Consider the following 22,584-nt stretch of genomic DNA (forward strand, 5'->3'; position numbering starts at 1 on the left):
TCTTTGCATGCTTGTTCTGTATTTCTTTGTGAAGTAAAACTGCTGGATCAAAAGGTATGCATATTTGAACTTTTGCATTTACTCTTTTTTTTTTTTTTTTGGAGAGAGAGTCTCACTCTGTCGCCCATCACAGCTCATTGCAAGCTCAAGCAGGCATGCGCCAAGACGCCTGGCTAGTATTTCTATTTTTAGTAGAGACAGGATCTCACTCTTGCTCAGGCTGGTCTCAAACTCCTGAGCTCAAGGAATCCTGCCACCTCAGCCTCCCAGAGTGCTAGGATTATAAGCGTGAGCCACTGTGCTCAGCCCAAACTTTTGAATACATACTGTTATAGTCCCTTCCAGAAACCCACTAGTAAGAATAATGGCTTACTTATACATGTACAGGGCATTATCATTCTAAAATCTGACGATATAGAAAGTAAAAATAACATAATCATTATTTTACACTTTGCATTTCTTTAAAACCAGTGAGAATAAACATTTTTGTAAATCATAACCATTTATAATTTTCCTTCTGTGAAATTATCTATTCATGTATTTTATCAATTTTTCTATTAGTGTTCAATTTTTCCAAATAATTTATATGAGCTCTTTATATATTAATATCATCTCTTTGTCTAGTATATATACTGAAAATCTTTTCATTTGTCTTAACTTTGCTTAGAATTTCTTCAAACAGAAGTTTTAATAAAAGATAATAGCATTTTCATTCATTTATTTTATGGTTTCTGACCTTGATGTCCTGATAATAAAATCTTTCTCAACCTCAATATCATATTCTTTATTTTCTTCTATATTTTTAGTTTTTTACAATTAAATCTTGACCCTAACTGACATTTATTTTTGTGTAAGTTGTATGTTTGTTTCATTCACCTGATGATGGAAATGCAGGCTATTGTTACCTGGCTATTGTTAATAACGCTGCCATGAACATTTTTCACAAGTCTTTTTTTAGGCATGGGTTTTCATTTCTCTTGGGTAAACATCTGTTAGTAGAGCTGCTGAGTCATGTACTAAATTTATGCTTAACTTTGTATGAAATTGCCAAATTGTTTTCCATGGTGGTTGTGCCATTTTATGATCCATTCGACAACATAAGAGAGTTGAGCTACTCCACATTTTCTTCAACACTAAGTATTCCTGATCTTTTTAGTATTAGCCATTCTAATGGGTATGAAGTGGCATCTCACTGAGGCTTTAACTTGCATTTCCCTGATGTCTAACGATGAATATCTTTTGAGGTGTGCCTTAGTCTGTTGCTGGTACTATAATAACTAAGTAATTTCTAAAAAACAAATTTATTTTCTCACTGTTCTGGATGCTGGGAAGCAAGATCAAGGCACTGGCAGTTTCGGTGTCTAGGAAGGGCCTGGTCTTCGCTTCCAATATGGCGCCCTGAACTCTGCATTCACCGGTAGGAAGGAACACCGTGTTCTCACACAGCAGAAGGTGGAAGGGAATAGGGGACCAAACTCCCTCTGTCAAGCCCTTTTATATAATGGCATTAATCCACTTATTAAGGCAGAGCACTCAAGACCTAATCACCTCCCCAAAGGCCCCATCTCTCAACGCTGTTGCATTAGGGGTTAAGTTTTTAACACATGAGTTTTTGGAGGGGACAAACACATTCAAAGGTTCTTACTGGCCATTTGTATATTTTTGTGTGAACTATTCTGTTCAGGTGTTTTGTCAATTGCTTAACTAGGTTATCTGCCTGCTTATCAAGTTGTAAGAGATTATTACAGCTTCAGGAGCCAAGTCTATTGCCCAATATATCTTGTCAATATTTTTCCCAGTCTGTGGCTTGCTTTTTCATTTTCTTGGTGAAACAATTTAAAGAGCAGAAGGAATCTTGATAAACCCAATTTATCAATATTTCTTTTGTGGTTAATGCCTTTTGTGCCCTGTCTAAAAATTTTTGCCTACTCCAATGGCATGATTTTCTCCTTTTCTATAAATTTTACAGTTTTAGCTTTTATGCTTAGATCTATGATCCACTTCAAACTGATTTTTGTATATGGTGTGAGGTAGGAATTATGGTTCCTTATTTTTTCTATATAGGTATCTAGTTATTTCAGCATAATATATTTAAAATACTATCCTTACCCCATTTAGTTACATTGTCACTTGTATCAAAATTCAATTGACTATACATGCACAAGTCTATTTCTAGACTCTATTCTGTTCCACTGATCTTTAGCCAATACTATATTGTCCTGATTACCATAGTAAGACTTGAAATGAGGTAGTGTGAGCCCTCCAAGTTCTATAAGTTCTATTTTTTAAAATTATTTTGGTTAGTCTATATCCTTTGCATTTTCACATAAATTTTAGAATCAGCTGTTGATTTCTATTTAATAAGAAAGCTGGGATTTTAATTAAGATTGCACTGAATATACAGATCTTGAAAAAATGGGGATCTTAATAATATTAAGCCTCCAATACATGGGCATCATAAATTTCTCCTTATTTACATCTCTTCCCTAAGATATTTAAATCTTTAATTCCTGTCAACAGTATTTTTATAGTTTTAAGTATGGAGATTGTGCATGTTTATTTTTTTCTGAGTATTTTATTTTTTGATGCCACTGTGTATAATATTAATCTAGTTTTCTATTTGCATGCTTATAATATATAGAAATACAATTGAGTTTTATATATTGACCTTGTGTAATATTATTATTTAATAAGAAACAGAGCCAGGTGAAATGGCTCGTGCCTGTAATCTCAGCACTTTGGGAGGCTGAGGCCAGAGGATCCACTGAGACCAGCCTGAGCAGCACAGCAAGATTCCATCTCTACGAAAAAAAAATTTTAAATTAGCTGGGCATGGTGGCATAAGCCTGTAGTCCTAACTACTCAGGAGGCTGAGGTGGAGGAGTGTTTGAGCCTAAGAGTTAAGTCTGCAGTAAGGTATGATCATGCCACTCCAGAGCAAGAACCCATCTCTAGAAACATATATTTTTATCTTCAGTCTCTGCCCCCAGTTCCTGAGACAGAGCTCCTAAAACCCTCGTTGATTGGGGTGCTAGGAAAATCTTTTGTTTAATATTGGGTCTTTGACCCCAGTTCCTGACACAGAGCTCCTAAACACGTTGGAATTTCCTGGGTGATAGAAGCATCTTTTGTTCTAATGAGGTGACTTCCAGTGGGTTCCTGGACGGTCTCAAGATGGGGTCTGGTTGGTTGTCAAGAGAATCAACCATGTGTTTAGAGAGCTGAAGGTTGAGTTGATCACCACTGATAAATGATTTAGTCACTCATGCCTACATAATAAGTCTTCCATAAAAATCCCTAAACTGTGGGGTCCAGATTGCTGAACACGTGGAGGTACCTGGAGGATGGTGCACACAGAGAGAAGCATGGAAGCTCTGTGCGCATTCCCCTACTTCACCCCATGCATCTCTGCATCTGGCTATTCATCTGTATACTCTAAATATCCTTTATGACAAATCAGTGAATGTAAGTGTTTCCCTGAGTTCTATGAGCCATCCTAGCAAATTAATTGAACCCGCAGAGTGAGTATTGGAAACTCCAGTTTATAGCCAGTTGGCCAGAAGTACAGGTGACAACCTGCCACTTGTGACTGGTGTCTGAAGTGGGGGCAGATAAATAATGTCAGAATTGAATTAAAGGATACCCAGCTGACGTCCACTGAAGAACTTCTTAGTGTGTGAACCCCTGCGTCCCATCCACATCTTGTGTCAGAAGTATTGTGTTGAGTGGTGTGTGAGAGTAGGAAAAAACTATCTTTCCTTCAGACCTTATATTCTGTAACCTTGCAGAATGACTTAGTTAAGAGAATTGTTATGGCTTGTTTTTGTTTTGATAAATTCCTTATGATTTTCGTACACAGCAATAATATCTCTTGTAAATAGTTTTAATTCTTCCTTATCAGTCTTTATGCCTCTTATTTCCTTTTCTTGCCTTATTGCACTGGTCAGAACTTCTGGTAAAATAACAAATAAAAGTGATGATTGTGGACATCTTTCCCTTTTCCCCCAATCTTAGGAGGAAAACATAAGTCCTTCCCCATTACATATGACGCTAGTTGTAAAACTTTTCAGATAGCCTTTACCAGATTGAGGAAGATTCCTTGTTTTCTAGTTTGCTGAAAATTTTTGTATGAGTGAGTTTTGAATTTCTTCTATTGTCAAATGTTTTTTCTGCAATTCTGTTAATGTGATGAGTACACTGATTTTTAAATGGTGAACCAACCTTGAGGTTCTAGGAAATGCTGTATTATCTTTATTATATATTGCCACATTTAATTTGCCAACATTTTGTTGAGGATTTTTATATCTGTTATTCATGAAGGATATTTGGTCTGTAATCTTGTTTTCTTATATTTGTCATATTTTGGCCAAGATTATGCTGGCCTCATAAAATGGGCTGGGAAATATTTCCTTGTCTATTTTCATTGAGAATTTGTGTAAGATTGGTATTAAATCCTTCATTGAATGTTTATAGAACTTAGTGAAATCATGTAGGCCTGACACTTTCTGATTATGGATTCAAGTTCTTTAATAGATACAGGGCTATTCAGATTTTTTCTATTTCTCCTTGTTTTGGATAAGCTATGCTTTCCAAGGAATTTGTTCATTTTGCCTAAACTGTCAATTTTTTTAAGCATAAAGTTGGTCATAATATGCCCTTATTACCCTTTCAATGTATGTAAGATTTATAGTAATATCTCTACTTCTCTTTCTAATACTGATAAATTGTGTGTTCTCTGTTATTTCCTTGATTTTTTTTAAAACAAATTCTTTATTATGGTCAAATATATTTAACATAAAATTTACCATCTTAACCATTTTTAAGTGTACAGTTCTGTGGCATTAAGTACATTCACACTGTTGTACATTCATCACCACCATCCATCTCTAGAACTCTTTTCATATTGCAAAACTGAAACTCTGTACCCATTAAACATTAACTCTTCATTCCCCTCTGCCCCAGCCTCCAGCAACCACCATTCTACTCTGTCTCTATGAATTTGAATACTCTAGGAACTTCTAAGTAGAACCATACAATATTTATCCTTTTGTGATGGGCTTATTCATTTAACACAATGTCTTCAAGGTCCATCCATGTTGTAGAATGTGTCAAAATTTCCTTCTTCGGGGTTAACTAAATGTTTTTAGTGTTTCATTTTATTTCTTCTATTGGCTTCTTAGACACAGTCATGCATCGGTTAACAATGGGATAATGTTCAGAGAAATGCATTGTTAGGTGATTTTGTTGTTGTGGGAACATCATAGGGTGTACTTAACACAAACTTAGATGGCATAGCCTTACCCTACACCTTGGCTACATGAGATAGCCTATTGCTCCTAGACTACAAACCTGTATGGCATGTTACTGTACTGAATACTGGAGGCAACTGTAACACAATGGTAAGTATTTACATATTTAAAAATATCTGAACATAGAAAAGCTACAGTAAAAATATTGTATTATAATATTATGGGACCACTGTCATGTTGTTGGCCAAAACATTGGTATGTGGCGCATGACTGTGTATCTCTTTTCGTTATGTTATTTAAGTGGTTGTTTTAGGGCTAACAATATTCATCCTTGACTTACCAGAGTCTATTTAGAGTCAGTATAATACCTCTTCAAATCTGACATTTCATATTTACTACTTTACCATTCTCTCTTCTCCCTTTACACACAACATTCCACTTCCCACTTACTTCCTTTTAAACACATGTAATAACCTTACAACAGTAAAATTCCATTCACTCATCCCCATCCCTGGGCGCATGTTGTCATATCTTTTACTTCTACATATGTTCAAAACCTCACTTTACAGGGTTATTATTTTTGCTTTAAACAGTTATCTTTTAAGCAAGTTGTGAGAAGAAAGGAAAAGAATCTTTCATATTTTCCCACTATTTACCATTTCCGGTGATCTTCATTTTTCCTTTATGGCCCAGTTTCCATCTGGGATCACTTCCCTTTGGCCTGAAGGATATCCTCCAACATTTTTTGTAATGCAGTCCTGCTAGCAGCAAATTTTCCTAACTTTTCTTTATTTGAAAATGTCTTTATTTCATCCTCATTTTTGAAGGATATTTTCATTAGATAAAGAATTCTGGGATGATTGGTTTTTGGGTTTTTTTATTTGAACACCTTAACAATCTTTCATTGTCTTCCGATCTCTATTGTTTATGGCGAGAAGTCAGTGATAATTCTTACCCCTGTATGTAATGTCTCCTTTTCTCCAACTGCTTTCAAGATTTTATCTTCATTCTTATTTTTTTGAATAAAAATGTATTTAAACAACAAGATGTTTAGCTTGAAGGGAAAAACAGGATTCATTTTTTTAAAAGTAATTTATACCTCCTTAAAGACAGATTGCCCTACGTGTAACAGCTATGTACAAAAATTATAAAAGTGTCCTTGGTTCTAAGATGATAAATGAAAAACATTAAAATGTTTCAATTGAACAAGGTATGCAAGGATTTTTATGGGTTTTTTGGTTGTTAAAACTGAGAGCAAAATAACTTACTGGAATATAAAGATAAGCATGCCACTAATGGAGAAAGAGGGTATTTTCACAGAACCAGTATTTTTCCTCATCCCATCTCCATTTCGTGTCAATCAAAATATATTATTGGCCATTTAGTTAAAAAAAAAAAAGGGTGGGGGAAGCAATATGCTTGCGCACATATACCAGTTACTTTATAGACAATAAAGAAGTGGGGAAGGGGAAATGAAAGAATAGAGAAAACTATATGTAGTAGTCAGGATGTGGTGGGACCAAACTGCAGGTTTCTACTTGAGAATGTATTGTTGGTCTGCAAGAACAGTTACGGAATAAAGTAGCAGTTCCTTTTTTAGCAGACATCTCCTGTCTGCTACTGGAACACATCAACGGTATCTTCAGCCTTACTTCCAACTGTGCAGGTGTGTCTGTTTCACCGATGGGCTGCCCATCAAACTGGAATCTGATCTGCCTCATTGGCAAACCCTGTCATTCACAATGGGCTTTCATTAGTTTACTAAGTGTTGTATGCCTCTTAATCTTAAACCGCATGACAGAACCATCCTTCCCCTCACCACGACCTTCAAATTAAAATGATCATTGTTCTCAGCCTTGACTCCTTTCTTGGGCTTTTTGTAGACCACAGCACGTGCCAGAGTCTCTTTAGCTGCTAATTCACAAAAGAAAGGTACCAGCTCCACACTGAATGAACACACAAGTAGCACCAGGAGCAGCCTTTCTTTGCTTTTAGATTTCAGAGTTTAACTATGATGTATGTAGGTCTTTTTCCCAATATTTATCTTTCTTAGTGTTTGATGAGTTTCTTAGATCTGTAATTCAATGGTTTTTTAATCAAATTTAGGAATTATTTTTCTGTTCACTTCTCATACGTATTAGACTATTTGATAGTGTCGCAGGTCCCTAAGGCTCTGTTCATTTCTCTTTAATATTTTTTCGTTCTGTGGCTCAGACTGGATAATTGCTCTTATGCTCTCTTCAAGTTCACTGACTTCTTCTGTTATATCTAATCTGCTGTTAAGTGAAATTTACCATAAAGTTATTGTAGGTCTAGATTCTATTTCTCTGTTGAAACTACTTATTGTTCATTGTATTTTCCTTTAAATGTATTCTCAATAGCTACTAAGTACTGTCTACTGTCTGACACAGTTGCATCATTTACTTTGTCCAGTTTTATACCCTTTTTATCGAGGGAGGGCTGGTTCTGACACCAGTCACTGCATCGTCATTGGAAGCAGAGTGCCTCCGTAAGCCAAAGCCAGGAATGCCGGCCTCTGTTTCATTTTTAAGATGGAAAACTAAGAGTTAATATAATATACTATGTATATTAAGCTCAGTTCAACCTGTCTTTCTAATATCAGATTCAGTTCCAACTTATTTGCCAGATGGTATTCTCCATAGAAATCACATCAATAATGCATATTTTATATTTTCTCTTAGTTATGATATTTTGTAAATATGGGCAAGAACACAAAGGGAGTTGCTATAATTGACAAATGTAGTAGCATTTATAATTATAATTTCCACAACACAGGAAATTAATCCTATGAAAGATTGCTTTATTAATTAGAAATAAAATTTTAATTAATAAATTAAAATATGCAAGACTGCCATCAAATGGTCCATTGGAATGAGGTCTATTGAAAAGCGACAACTATCCAACTCTTATCCAAGGCACTGACTTGTAATAAAGCATCAGAGCAAAGAGAAATAAGTATTTTATCCTCATTTTGGATAGGAAGAAACTGAAGCACACCAAACTCTAACTCCAAAGACTGTGCTGATTTGTTGATTAATTAAAAATATATATACACATACATGTATGTGTGTGTATATATATTATATTTACTTTTATCATACTCTACATATAATTTTATAGCACTTTTAAAAAACAGGTTATAACTACACTAATCTCATACTTAAAGCCTTCCAGAGGCCGGGCACGGTGGCTCACACCTGTAATCCTAGCACTCTGGGAGGCTGAGGCAGGTGGATCGCTCAAGGTCAGGAGTTCAAGACCAGCCTGAGCAAGAGCGAGACCCCCGTCTCTACTAAAAAATATAAAGAAATGATCTGGACAACTAAAAAAATATGTATATATAAAAAAACTAGCCAGGCATGGTGGCACATGCCTGTAGTCCCAGCTACTTGGGAGGCCAAAGCAGAAGGATCGCTTGAGCCCAGGAGTCTGAGGTTGCTGTGAGCTAGGCTGACGCCATGGCACTCTAGCCCGGGCAACAGAGCAAGACTCTGTCTCAAAAAAGAAAAAAAAAGCCTTTCAGGTTAAGCATTTGACTCAGGCCTTGGCAATTTAACCAACCCTAGGTCACAGGAATCTCTAAGCTGCCCAAAACAAAACAGTTGTACCCTTCTACAATATGCCTTGGAATTAATGAGAATATAAATTTGCCAGTTGGGAGGGATTCTATGCTCCAACACAGGATTTCATACAGATCTCTGAGAACTCAACACATTCTAATAGTTGTTTTGTTTCTTTCTCATGTCACAGGCTGAGAGCATGAAGGTCTATGTTCATCTTATATCTGGTTTACCCAGAACAGTACAGTAACCATAATAGGAACATACTGCTTATTGAATAAATAATTTTTTCTTTTCTTTTCTTTTTTAGAGATGGGGGTCTTGCTACGTTGTCCAGGGTGGTCTCAAATTCTTGGGCTCAGGTGATACTGCTGCCTTAGCCTCCCAAGTAGCTGGTACTACAGGCCTGAGCCACCATGTGTGGCTTGAATGATTTAATAATAAAAAACTCTAGCCTCCACTCCCCCACTATGAAGAAATCCAACAGATAATTTTAGTAAGTTATTAATACCATAAAAATTAAGGAAAAAATAATGCTAAAGACATTTATTTTTCAAGCTTGAGAATGTCCTCAAGCTCCTCAGAACAAAGGTATATAAACTTTTGATTAGAGAGCCTCTCTGAAGACTTATTGTCTATATCTATAAAATAGGGATAATAATAACCAATAAAAACTATGAGATTCAAATGAGATTATCAATACAAAGATCCTGTTAAAATACAGATACACAGTAGACATGCGATAAATTACTATTTTCATTTCATCATCATATTTGTCATATTATTAACCATAGCCTAAATTTCACAACATAGCAGTCATCTCGGTTGGGAAGCTCCTTCCACTTGACCTTGTTAACGACTAAAGGATCCTCTCTCAGTTGGTAAGCCATCCAGGGCTGGTCCTATCACTGTTTTCTCTGATATTTCAGCTCAGAAAATAATATGCTATAGTGAGATGGTCTAAACAATCTATTTAATGTCAAGTGTTTAAGAGGCTTGAGAGTAAGAATAACACAAAAGCCATGAATACTGGTTAGTCAGCTACAATTAATGCAAAAGACAGCACATAACTAATAACAAACTAATGAAGCCTACAGTCCAAGTGACTAGTACCTTGTTACCTCCAAACCTAACAAAATTCACTGTCTTCTTTTGGAGGACTTTCTCTCTTTCCCTTCCTCTTCTTTTCCTCTGTTTTCTTTCTCCGCCCCCCCACCCCCGACACTCTGTACTGCTTCTTCTCTGAGCCCCTTTTCCTCTCTCTTTTCACCAGGTAGAATATAGAATTAAATCGTATCTTCAGTATTTATTATACTTTTCAATAAAAAATGGAACATAGGTTTTAAAGACAGAAAACCAGAATTCAATTCCAGCTCCAACAATTAGCTGTATAGCCTTGGTAAATTAAATAAACTAAGTGCTTCAGTTTGCTCAACAGGAAAACAGAGATAATGTCATCCTCACAGAATTGCACTAAGAATTAAATTAAATGAACTAAAACTTGTAAATTGTCTAATACCTAACACACAATGGGTCTTCCATAATGTTAATTCCCTTCCCTACTTCTCTAGGAAACTACTCTGATCCTTGCTTCTGTCTTCTGCAAGTCAGTAGCTCTTAACAGAAAAGAACACCCAGTGCCTGACACACATGTCCATCTATATTACTGAGACAGACAGATCCACCATTAAGAATAGAAAATGTCTCTAACTACAGAATTCTGCACTGCACTGATATAAACACTCCTCATCCTGGGTAGTCTCCTTGATTTTAAAAATAAATCAGCACAGAGAAATTTGAAAAAACTCTTGAAACACAAAGTAATTAGTGATAATTTTAAGCTAAGCATTTAAGAAGCACTTAAATGTTCTACATAAAACAATAAATTAAAGATATAACACTATATTTTTTAAAAAACTGGCTTGAGGCCGGGCGCAGTGGCTCATGCCTATAATCCTAGCATTCTGGGAGGCCGAGGCAGGTGGATCGCTCAAGGTCAGGAGTTCAAGACCAGCCTGGCAAGAGCGAGACCCCGTCTCTACTAAAAAATAGAAAGAAATGATCTGGACAACTAAAAATATAGAGAAAAAATTAGCCGGGCATGGTGGCACATGCCTGTAGTCCCAGCTACTCGGGAAGCTGAGGCAGTAGGATCGCTTGAGCCCAGGAGTCTGAGGTTGCTGTGAGCTAGGCTGACACCATGGCACTCACTCTAGCCCGGGCAACAGAGCAAGACTCTGTCTCAAAAAAAAAAAAACTGGCTTGAAACTGCCTCAGTAGTTTGGGCCATGTCAAAAATAAATGACCTACTTCGTTGTAACAGTTCCCATGTCAGGCCAGTTGCCAGGTGCCTCTTCCAACTAATCCCAATTCATTTTAACTTCATACCTAGAGACTGACTCTACTCTCAAGTGAGTTCTACACTGGTAGCCAGTAGATGTTTGTAATAATAAAACTACTTTACAAAAGACACATCACTGGGAATCAGAACAGGCCACCTGTTCTGATTTTATATTATTTCCTGCACCAATCTCAGATAACCATCAGCCAGAAGAAAACTACTTATGGTCACCGTGTGATACTTCAAGCTATAGCCAAGAAAAGAATGTGCAAAGGCTGGTTGTTGATCAATGTAAACCCTTCGACCGCAAGCCTATAACTAAAACGCGGGCAACATCATGTGAATCGAAACCAAGTCAGAGGGGTTCAAGCTATGTGGAAAACACCATGCAACATGTGAGACCAAATGCACAAATGGAAGAAAGGGATTAGGAGTTACTAAGTAGGGAAAAGAAGCCATTATTCTAGTCAGGTGCAAGTTGCCTGGTGACTCCATCAGTGCGGGGCAAGCCTCGAAGCGGAGGGACATCGAACTTGCTTGGGCACCCTGCGGACAACTTGGGACCAGTGTGCTTCTCTCTGGCACGGTCAGGGATTGATCTTCAGTGACCTTGGGACAGGCCCATAAGCCAGATCCCACAGGCCAAATCAATATCAGCAAGGGCTAAACAGATTAAGTAGACAAAATTTCTTCAGAGAAAACAAAACAAAGACATTATTAAATTGAAAATTCAAGGAAAAGGTAAAGATGAATGTTTTAAGAGCAGAAGAAAATCAACTTCGATACCAAACCCTAAGGCAATAAATGGCAAAAGAAAAGTGGCAGTACACCACGGTAATAAAAAAGAACAAAAAGCACTCAAGAACTAGAAGTATGGGTATAGTTTGTGTTTTTATTGAAGAACAGCACGTTCTGACTGGGTTCATTAAAAGAACTGAGCTCATTAAACCTGGGTGAGGAACACAGCCATCTGCAAGCCTAGGAGAGAGGTTCGGAAGAAACTAACCCCGCTGGCACCTTGGACTTCTAGCCCCAAAACTAGGAGCAGAACACGAAGGAGCAGGACATTGGCAGAGATCAACCCCTGAGAGGCTTGCAGTCTAGCGAGAAGGGTCGGTGGAGCGGCTTATTTCTCCCTCGTCCACATCTCTGGCAGTCATTGGGCTCCCGAGCTGCTGGAGACCACTTCCACCCTCACAAGGCCAAAAGCTGCTGCCACCAGTGAACTGGGAGCTTTGTGAGGACGAAGTACCAGGCAGTCGCGCCCTCGGGGTCACTTCCCAGCCAAGATGGCAGGCGCCATTTTGCTGCTCAACCCACCATGCACCTTTGTCCTCCCCAGGGGGCCTCAGCCCCTCAGTTTCCGTCTCGCTCATTGCCACACAAATATTTCTCAACTCCGGCCCAGACTGCCAGGGCTGCAGGGTGCCAGTGGGTCCCAGGGGATCTGTGTGACCCCAGAGCCTGGACATTCTGGGTGGCTACCTTCTGGAGAGAGGGACAGAGACACCCAGAGTGCCAGCTTTCTTCCACTCAGACTCTTTTCCTGCCCTTCCCCTGCTCCACCGGTGGCTGTCCAGAGACGACTGAGCCAGGGCTTGCAGGGAACTGCTTCTCCTCTCTGTTGGTGCATCTACCACACTGGGAGTCCCACAGAGGGTGGGGCCCAGACCTTTCCAGACTCTTTTTCTCCCCTTTCCCCTCCCTGACCTGTGGCTGCCAAGAGAAACAGAGCCACCACGCCGAGGCTTCCACAGAGAATGGGGGTCAGACCTTTCCTCTAGGGGTCCTGCAGCGGAACAGGGGTGTTCGCACTGTCAGCTCTTTGCCTGCTGGCCCTCCCTAGTGCCACCTGTCTGGTGACTCCATCAGTGCGGGGCAAGCCTTGAGGCGGAGGGACATCGAACTTGCTTGGGCACCCTGTGGACAACTGGGGACCAACCCGCTTCTCCCTGGCATCGTCAGGATAATCTTCAGGGACTTTGGGACAGGCCCACAGGCCAGATCCTGTACCTCCAGGTCTCGATCGCATTGTTTAGGGGCGAGGAGGGGAGATTTGTGATTGGGTGAGGCTACCACAGCCTCTCGCTGGTAGCTTTGTCTAGAAGCTGGGAGCAGACTTTTGACCCCTGCTGAAACAGCTACCTTGCCAGCTTTGGTGGAACCTGAGGGCAGGCTCACCCAACCTAGCCCTGCCCAGCCGCATCCCCCAAGCAGCCTCTGCTATGGCAGAGAATAAAGACTCACCTGAAGCTCCAGGGCCCCACCCATCCCCAGGGCAATCAAGTGCTTCTCCATAGGGACTAGAGCCAGTCACAGGACCCAAAAACAACACTGCAGCTTGTTCCTTCTGGCAAGAACCCCCTACTGACAGGGAGGTCAATTTGCACACTCTTTACAGCATTTACTGTCTCAATCATACAGGGTATAGTCGAGTCTCACCCACAAGCACTACCCACTGTCTCAGAGATTAAACCGGTCGTGCCATTATCTAATCAAAAGAAAATCCAAAAATAAGAAGCAAAAGCTGCTCCAGATCAGAAGGAATCAGTGAAAGATCTCTGGATACATGAAAAATCAGAGTGAAAAGACACCTTCAAAAGAAAACAATAACTCCATACCAATGGAAACCAACCAAACAGAGAATATTAAAATGACTGATAAAGAATTTCAAATATGGACTGTAAGGAAGCCCAATGAAATACGAGAGAAAATAGAAAACCAACGCAAAGAAACAACAAAAACAATGCAGGAAATAATAAAAAATTCACTAAAAAAATTGAATTCTTAAAAAAAATCAAGTGGAGCTTCTGGAAATGAAAAATTCATTCAAAGAAATACAAAACAGTGGAAAGCCTTAAGAATAGGTTAGATCAGGCAGAAGAAAGAATCCCAGAGCTTGAAGACAACACCTTACAATTCAACAAGTCAGTTGCAGAGATAGAGCCAAGAAATAAGAGGAAAGAGCAAAGCCTACAAGAAATATGGGATTATGTGAAGAGGCCTAACATAAGAATCACAGGCATCCCTGAGAAGAAAATACACAGGGCTGGAAAACCTACTTGAGGGAATAATTGAGGAAAATTTCCCAGGTCTTGCTAGAAAGCTGGACATTCACGTACTAGAAGCACAGCGGGCCGGGCGCGGTGGCTCACGCCTGTAATCCTAGCACTCTGGGAGGCCGAGGCAGGTGGATCGCTCAAGTTCAGGAGTTCGAGACCAGCCTGGGCAAGAACGAGACCCTGTCTCTACTAAAAAATATAAAGAAATGATCTGGACAACTAAAAATATATATATATAGAAAAAATTAGCCGGACATGGTGGCGCATGCCTGTAGTCCCAGCTACTCGGGAGGCTGAGGCAGAAGGATTGCTTGAGCCCAGGAGTTTGAGGTTGCTGTGAGCTAGGCTGACACCATGGCACTCACTCTAGCCCAGGCAACAAAGCGAGACCCTGTCTCAAAAAAAAAAAAAAAAAGGAAGGCAGCAGACTCCTGGGAGATTCATCACCAACAGGCAATCGCCATGACATATAGTCATCAGACTGGCCAAAGTTAGCACGAAAGAGGAACTCCTATGAACGGTAAGGTGAAAGCATCAGGTAACTTACAAAAGGAAAACCTATCAGATTAACTGCAGACTTCTCAACTGAGACCTTACAAGCCAAAAGGGACTGGGGCCCCATTCTCAGTCTTCTCAGATAGAATAATGGCCAGCCTAGAATTTTGTATCCTAAGTTTCTTATATGAGAGAGAAATAAAGGTTTTGTTAGACAAGCAAATGCTGAGGGAATTTGTCAAGACCAGACCGGCCCTTTAGGAAGTACTCAGATCTGCATGATACACTGGTCAGTACAATAGACACCCACCAGTGTATAACCACCCAAAAGCTAAAGGTCGGAGACCAGATACTACAATGGCTCAAGAGGTAAAACAAAGCAATAAAATTCTATGCAACAGGATGAACAGAAACCTACCTCACTTATCAATTCCTTCAATAAATGTGAATGGCTTGAACATCCCACTGAAGAGACATAGGCTGGCTGAATGGATAAAAAAATACAAGCCAAGTATCTGCTGTCTCCAGGAAATGCATCTAACGCATCTAACGCACAAGGACTCATTCACACTCAAGGTGAAGGGATGGAAAACAATATTCCGTGCAAATGGAAACCAACAGAAAGCTGGTGTAACCATTCTCACATCAGATAACATAGACTTCAAATCAACAAAAGTACAGAAAGAAAAGATGGTCATTATTTAATAGTGAAGGGAACAATTCAACAAGAAGACATAACAATCCTAAATATCTATGCACCTAACATAGGTGCACCCAGATTCATAAAGGAAATCCTACTCCATCTAAACAAAATAATAAACACCAGCATTGTAATAGCAGGGGACTTCAATGCTCCACTGACAGAATAGGACAGATCCTCCAAACAGATAATAAACAAAGAGGCTAGGCATGGTGGCTCATGCCTGTAATCCTAGCACTCTGGGAGGCTGAGATAGAAAGATCACTTGAGCTCAGGGGTTTGAGACCAGCCTGAGCAAGAGTGAGACCCCATCTCTACTCAAAATAGAAAAATTATCCAGGCATTGTGGTGTGCACCTGTAGCCCCAGACACATGGGAGGCTGAGCCAGGATCATGGCTTGAGTCCAGGAGTTGGAGGTTGCAATGTGAGCTATGATGACAGCACTACACTCTACCCAGGGAGACAGAGCAAGACTCTGTCTTAACAGAAAAAAAGGAAACAGAAAACAAACAAAGAAACAATGGACTTAAACAGGACTCTAGAACAAATGGGCCTAACAGACATTTACAGAACATTCTACCCCAAAACTACTGAATATACATTCTTCTCAACAGCTCATGGAACATCCTCCGAGATTGATCACATCCTAGGCCATAAAACATGTCTCAATAAATTAAAAAAAAAAAAGAAATTATACCATGTATCTTCTCAGACCACAGGGGAATAAAATTAGAAATCAATTCCAACAAAAACACTCAACTCTATACAAAGTCATGGAATTAGCCTACTGCTGAATGATTATTAGGTCAAGGAGGAAATTAAGATGGAAATCAAAGATTCTTCAAAGTAAATGACAAAGGGGACACAAGTTACTAAAATCTGTAGGATTCTGCAAAAGCAGTCCTAGGAGGAAAATTCATAGCCTTAAATGCCTACTATGTCCAAAAGACAGAAAGATCACAAACCAACAATCTAATGAATCATCTCAAGGAATTGGAAAAGGAAAAGTGAACCAATCCCAAACCCAGCATAACAAAAGAAATAACTAAGGTCAGAGAAGAACTAAATGAAATCGATAACAAAAGAATTATATAGATGAATAATAAAACAAAAAATTGGTTCTTTGCAAAGATTAACAAAATTGACAGGCCTCTCACTAGATTAACCAGAGATAGAAAAGAAAGGACCCCAATAAACTCAATCAGAAATGAAAAAGCAGGCCAGGCACGGTGGCTCATGCCTGTAATCCTAGCACTCTGGGAGGCCAAGGCCGGCGGATTGTTTGAGCTCAGGAGTTCGAAACCAGCCTGAGCAAGAACGAGACCCCGTCTCTACTAAAATTAGAAAGAAATTAATCGGACAACTAAAAATATATAGAAAAAATTAGCCGGGCATGGTGGCACATTCCTGTAGTCCCAGCTACTCGGGAGGCTGAGGCAGAAGGATTGCCTGAGCCCAGGAGTTGGAGGTTGCTGTGAGCTAGGCTGACACCATGGCACTCTAGCTCGGGCAAAAGAGTGAGACTCTGTTTCAAAAAAAAAAAGAAATGAAAAAGCAGATATTACAACTGATACCATGGAAACAGTATACAAAATATCATCTCTGAATACTATAAAAATCTCTATGCACGTAAACTTGAAAACATTGAGGAAATGGACAAAATCCTGGAAACACACAACCTCCCTAGGCTCAATCAGGAAGAAATAGAACTCCTGAACAGACCAATATCAAGTAACAAAATTGAAGCAGCAATAAAAAAAAAAACCTTCCAACAAACAAAGTCCCAGATCAGACGTTTTCATAGCCGAATTTTACCAGAGCTACAAAGAAGAACTGGTACCTATACTGTAGAAATTATTTTGTAACATTGAGAAGTAAGGAATTCCTCCCCAACTTGTTCTACTGAGCCAATATCACCTTGATACCAAAGCCAGGAAAGGACACACCAAAAAAAGAAAATTACAGATCAATATCCCTTACGTAAATAGATGCAAAAATTCTCAATAAAATCTTAAGCAAACTAAATTCAGCTACACATCAATAAAATAATCCACCATGACCAGGTGGGTTTCATACCAAGATGAAAGGATGGTTCAACATATGCAAATCTGTAAATGTGAGTGACCGCACAAATAAAAGCAAAAACAAAGAACATATGATCCTCCTGATAGATGCAGAAAAAGTATTTGACAAAATTCAGCACCCTTTTATGATAAGAACTCTTAACAAAATAAGTACAGAGGGAACATACCTCAAAATTATAAATTATATGACAAACCCACAGCAAACATCATACTTAATGGGGAAAAACTGAGAGCATTCCCTCTTAGAACTGGAACCATACAAGGTTGCCCACTGTCACCACTTCTATTCAACATAGTGCTGAAGTCCTAGCCAGAGCAATCAGGCAAGAAAAGGAAATCAAGGGCATCCAAATGGGGAAAGAAGAGGCCAAACTATCGCTCTTTACTGATGATATGATCTTATTAATATATCTAAAAAACCCCAAAGATTCTGCCAAGAGACTCCTGGAATTGATAAATAAATTCAGCGAAGTCTCAGGTTATAAAATCAATGCACACAAATCAGTAGCATTCCTATAAGCCAATAACAGTCAAGCTGAGAATCAAATCAAAGACTCAATACCTTTCACAATAGCAACAAAGAAAATAAAATACCTAGGAATATATTTAATCAAAGAAAGGAAAGACCTCTACGGGGAGAACTATGAAACACTGAGGAAGGAAATTGTAGAAGATGTAAACAAATGGAAAAACATATCATGCTTGTGGATTGGTATTTTATTGTTAAAATGTCTATACTACCCAAAGTGATTTACAGATTCAATGCAATCCCCATTAAAATACCAATATCATTTTTCACAGAGCTAGAAAAAATAATTCTACACTTCATATGGAACCAGAAAAGAGCCCAAATAGCCAAGGTAACCTTAAGCAAAAAGAACAAATCAGGAGGCCTCACTTTATCAGACTTCAAGCTATACTACAAAGCTATAGTAACTAAAACAGCATGATACAGGCACAAGAACAGAGACATAGACCAATGGATCAGAACAGAGAGGTCAGATATAAAACCATCTTCATATTGCCATCTGATCTTTGATGAAGCAGACAAAAACATACAATGGGGAAAAGAATCCCTATTCAATAAATGGTGCTGGGAAAATTGGTAGCCACATACATTAGACTGAAACAGGATCTGTACCTCTCACCACTCATAAAAATTAATTCATGATGGATAACAGACTTAAACCTAAGGCATGAAACTATAAGAATTCTAGAAGAAAATGTTGGAAAAACTCTTATAGACATAGGCCTAGGGAAAGAATTTATGAAGAATGCCCCCAAAGCAAGCACAGCAACAACAAAAATAAACAAATGAGACCTGATCGAATTAAAAAGCTTCTTCTACATAGCCAAGGAAACAATCAATAGAGTGAATAGACAACCTACACAACGGTAGAAAATAATTGCATGCTATATATCAAACAAAGGTCTGATAACCAGAATCTCCAAAGAACTCAAGCAAATCAGCAAAAAAAGAAAAAAATTCAAACAACCTCATTAAAAAGTGGGCAAGAGACAGGAACAGAAACTTTTCAAAAGAAGATAGACTAATGGCCAAAAATAAAATATGAAAAAATGCTCAATGTCTCTAATCATCAGGGAAATGCAAATTGAAACCACAATGAGATATCACCTAATTCCAGTAAGAATGGCTTTTCTCAAAAAATTCCAAAACAACAGATACTGGCATGGATGCAGAGAGATAGGAACACTTATACATTGTTGGTGGGACTGCAAACTGGTACAACCTCTATGGAAAGTAGTATGGAGATACTTCAAAGAACTAAAAGTAGACCTACCATTTGATCCAGCAATCCTACTACTGGGTATTTACCCAAAGGAAAAAAGGACATTTTATAAAAAAGACACCTGCAACTGAATGTTTATAGAAGCACAATTCACAATTGCAAAGATGTGGAAACAACCCAAGCGCCCATCAATACATGAATGGATTAATAAAATGTGGTATATGTATACCATGGAGTACTACTCAGCCATAAAAAAAAATGGTGAACTAATACCTCTTGTATGAACCTGGATGGAACTAAAGACCATTCTTCTAAGTGAAGTGTCACAAGAATGGAAAAACAAACACCACATGTATTCACCATTAAATCGGACAACACTTACATGCACACATAGAAATAAAACTCATCCGAAATCAAGTAGGTGGGGGGTGGGGAGGAGAAGATGAGTAAATTCACACCTAACAGGTACAATGCACACTATGTGTGATGGGCACATTTATAACTTTGACTCAAACTGTACAAAAGTAATTTATGTAACCAAAATGTTTGTACCGTAATAATCTGAAATTAAAAAAAAAAAAACCCTGATATTTGCCATGGCATGCAGTTTTTTAAAAACATCAAAGTGCCTATCCTACACCAACTAAAATGGTAAGCAATTTCTAAGCCTAGTCCCAGAAACATTCAGTTTATACTCATTGCCCAACTCTGAAGAATATGAGAGCACTGCAGCTGCATGAAAAACCAATAATTGACCTGCAATGGGCTTTTCCTGGGGTAGGCTACAGTGACTGTACTTACTGGAATCCTCCCACTGGAGTAAGTGTAGCTTCCATGCAGAATAATACAAAAATCCCAGTACCAGAAAGAGGCAGAGGGCTAGCAGCAGATTGCGCACAAATACCAAGAGTCCCATCTTCGCATGATTTACGATTTCCTACATGACCTAAAAACAAAACAAAACAAAACAATTTAGTTCTTAAAAGATAAAGTACTCATCTTATGGATATACTCTACCTTAAAATAAAGTATCTATAGAGAGAATTCCCAAATGAAGAACAACCTAGAGTTACCACTTTCATGACATGGCATCTTCCAACCTGCTCAAGGGAGTAGCATCACAATCATCCAGCACCTAAGCCAAAAATCAGCAGCCATCCTTGCTTCCCTACCCCAATCCCTGACATCTAGTCAATGACCAAGTTCTGGTAATTCTAACCTCCAAATAAATCTTAAATCATATCCCCCTTCCCACAATCACTACCCTAGTCCATACCATAACTGTATTCCTACAAACAAGTTTCCCTGTCTCCAAATTTACATTCTCCAAATACATTTTCCCCGCGGCACAAGAAGTCTTTTAATAATACAAAATCTGGTAATGTTATTTCCCTGCTGAAACCCCTTTTTATTACTTTTCTATTGCTGCTGCAGCAGAGTACCACAAACCTAGCAGTTTAAAACAACACAGATTTATCTCAGAGTTCTGAAGGTCAAAATCCGGGTATAGCATGGCTCAGCTGGGTCCTTTGCTTAGAGTCTCACAAGGCCAAAACCAAGGAGAGTCGGCAGGGCTGTGTTCCTTTCTGGAGGCCCTAGAGAAGAATCCACTTCCAAGCTCATTCAGGCTGCTGGCGGAATTCAGTTCTTGCAGCTGTAGACCCCCAGTTCCTTGCTGGTTATCAGATGGGGGCCAGCCTTTGCTCCTGTAGTCCTTTTAATGCTTTCTATGTGGGTCCCCTCAGCCTCTCTCACTCTTTGAATCCTTCCAACTTCCCCTTCTACCACATCTTGCTTCTGCTTCCAGCCAGAGAAACTTCTTTGCTTTTCAGAGCTCATGTGATTATATTGGGCCCACTTGAATAATCCAGGATAATCACCCCATTTTAACATCCATATCCTTAATGACATCTGCAAAGTCCCTTGTGCCATGTCAGGTAAAATATTTATATGTTCCAGGGATTAGGGTATGGACATCTTTAGGGAACCCATTCTGCCTAACATACCTTTCATTACATTTTCAATTCCTTTGAATAAAGTAACTTCCCCTTAAAGCCTAGCAGCTTCTGACTGAGCCCCTATTTACTTCTCCATCCCTTGCTTCTCCCAACCTCATTTGTGCCCTATGATCCCATCATTTTTCTTTCTATTCATTGAACACTGCCTTGACGTCTCTCTCCTCAAGGCCTATCTGGAATACATTCTCCACCCACTCTGCTATTGCACCTGCTGCACATCCTTTGATACTCACCTTAAATATAAAATTTAACATCGATGGAGAAGACTTCCCTGGATCAGGGCTCCCCCAACCCTAATCAGATACCCTAGCCACAAAATAACACAAGAGAAAGAAATTATGTCTAGATATTAAGAATGAAGTGACTAAAAGTTATAATTTGCAGATTCCATAATTGTCCACCTAGAAGAGCCAAGAGAATCAACCAAAAAATCATTAGAACTAATAGGAAGTTCAATAAAGCAGGTGATTATAAGATTACACTTGATCTTAGCCAAAAGGCCAAGAAGCGATGATTATAAGATTAATTTACAAAAATCAGCAGCTTCTTAAAAACTACACCAGCAATAACCAATTAGAAAATGTAAGGTGAAAAAATTCCATTTGTGATGGCAACGAAATCTATAAAATACCTAAAAATAAACTTAGCAAGAAATGGTCAAGACTTTCACCGAAGGACATAAAAGATCTAAGTAAATAAAGAGACATAATAGGTTCTTCTCTTTTTTTTTTTTTTTGAGTCCTAATACTGATAAAAGCAAATAATAATAGGTTCTTAAGTGAGAAGATTCAATATTGGAAACATGTCGGTTCCCCTGAAATGTCAGTTCTCCATAAATTCAGTTTAATTCCAGTCAAAATCCATTAATTTTTTCAACTTGAAAATAAGGATAATCTGAAGAGTTCATGCCCAAGACAACCCTAGAAATTTCTTAAAATGAAAAATAATGAGATGAGAATTTGCCTTACCAGATACCAAACCAATTCGAAGTTATAATTTTTTTAATATCTCAAAATATTAATTAAGGGGGTACAAGTGTTTTTATTACATGGGTATCTTGCATGATGCTTAAGTCAGGCTTTTGGTGTGCCCACCACCAGAATAGTGTTCATTATACCCAATAGGTTAAGTTTTTATCCGACACCCACTCTCCTGCCCTCCCCTCTCCTTGGTTTCTCATGTCCTTTATATCGTCAAAGCCATAACTATTAAGATAGATGGGTACTGGCACAGGAAAAAAAACAGATCAATGAACAGAATGGAGTCCAGAAATGAGCTCTCTCAGATAAAGAAATACATATA

The 22,584-nt window shown here is 38.7% G+C and overlaps 1 protein-coding gene across 2 annotated transcripts in view; it reads right to left on the reverse strand.

Moving 5' to 3' along the window:
• Window positions 1-22,584, reverse strand: part of ST3GAL3 (ST3 beta-galactoside alpha-2,3-sialyltransferase 3) — a 181,960-nt gene that overhangs the window by 143,067 nt on the left and 16,309 nt on the right. For both annotated transcript variants that reach the window (XM_012648979.1, XM_012648980.1), the window contains exon 2: window positions 20,066-20,210. In XM_012648979.1, coding sequence (XP_012504433.1) covers window positions 20,066-20,180 — 115 coding nt within the window. In that variant the 5' untranslated portion in view covers window positions 20,181-20,210. The remainder of the gene's footprint in view (window positions 1-20,065; window positions 20,211-22,584) is intronic.

The sequence above is a fragment of the Propithecus coquereli genome, unplaced genomic scaffold (genome assembly GCF_000956105.1).
Source record: "Propithecus coquereli isolate 6110/MARCELLA unplaced genomic scaffold, Pcoq_1.0 Scaffold299, whole genome shotgun sequence".
Classification (NCBI taxonomy): domain Eukaryota; kingdom Metazoa; phylum Chordata; class Mammalia; order Primates; family Indriidae; genus Propithecus; species Propithecus coquereli.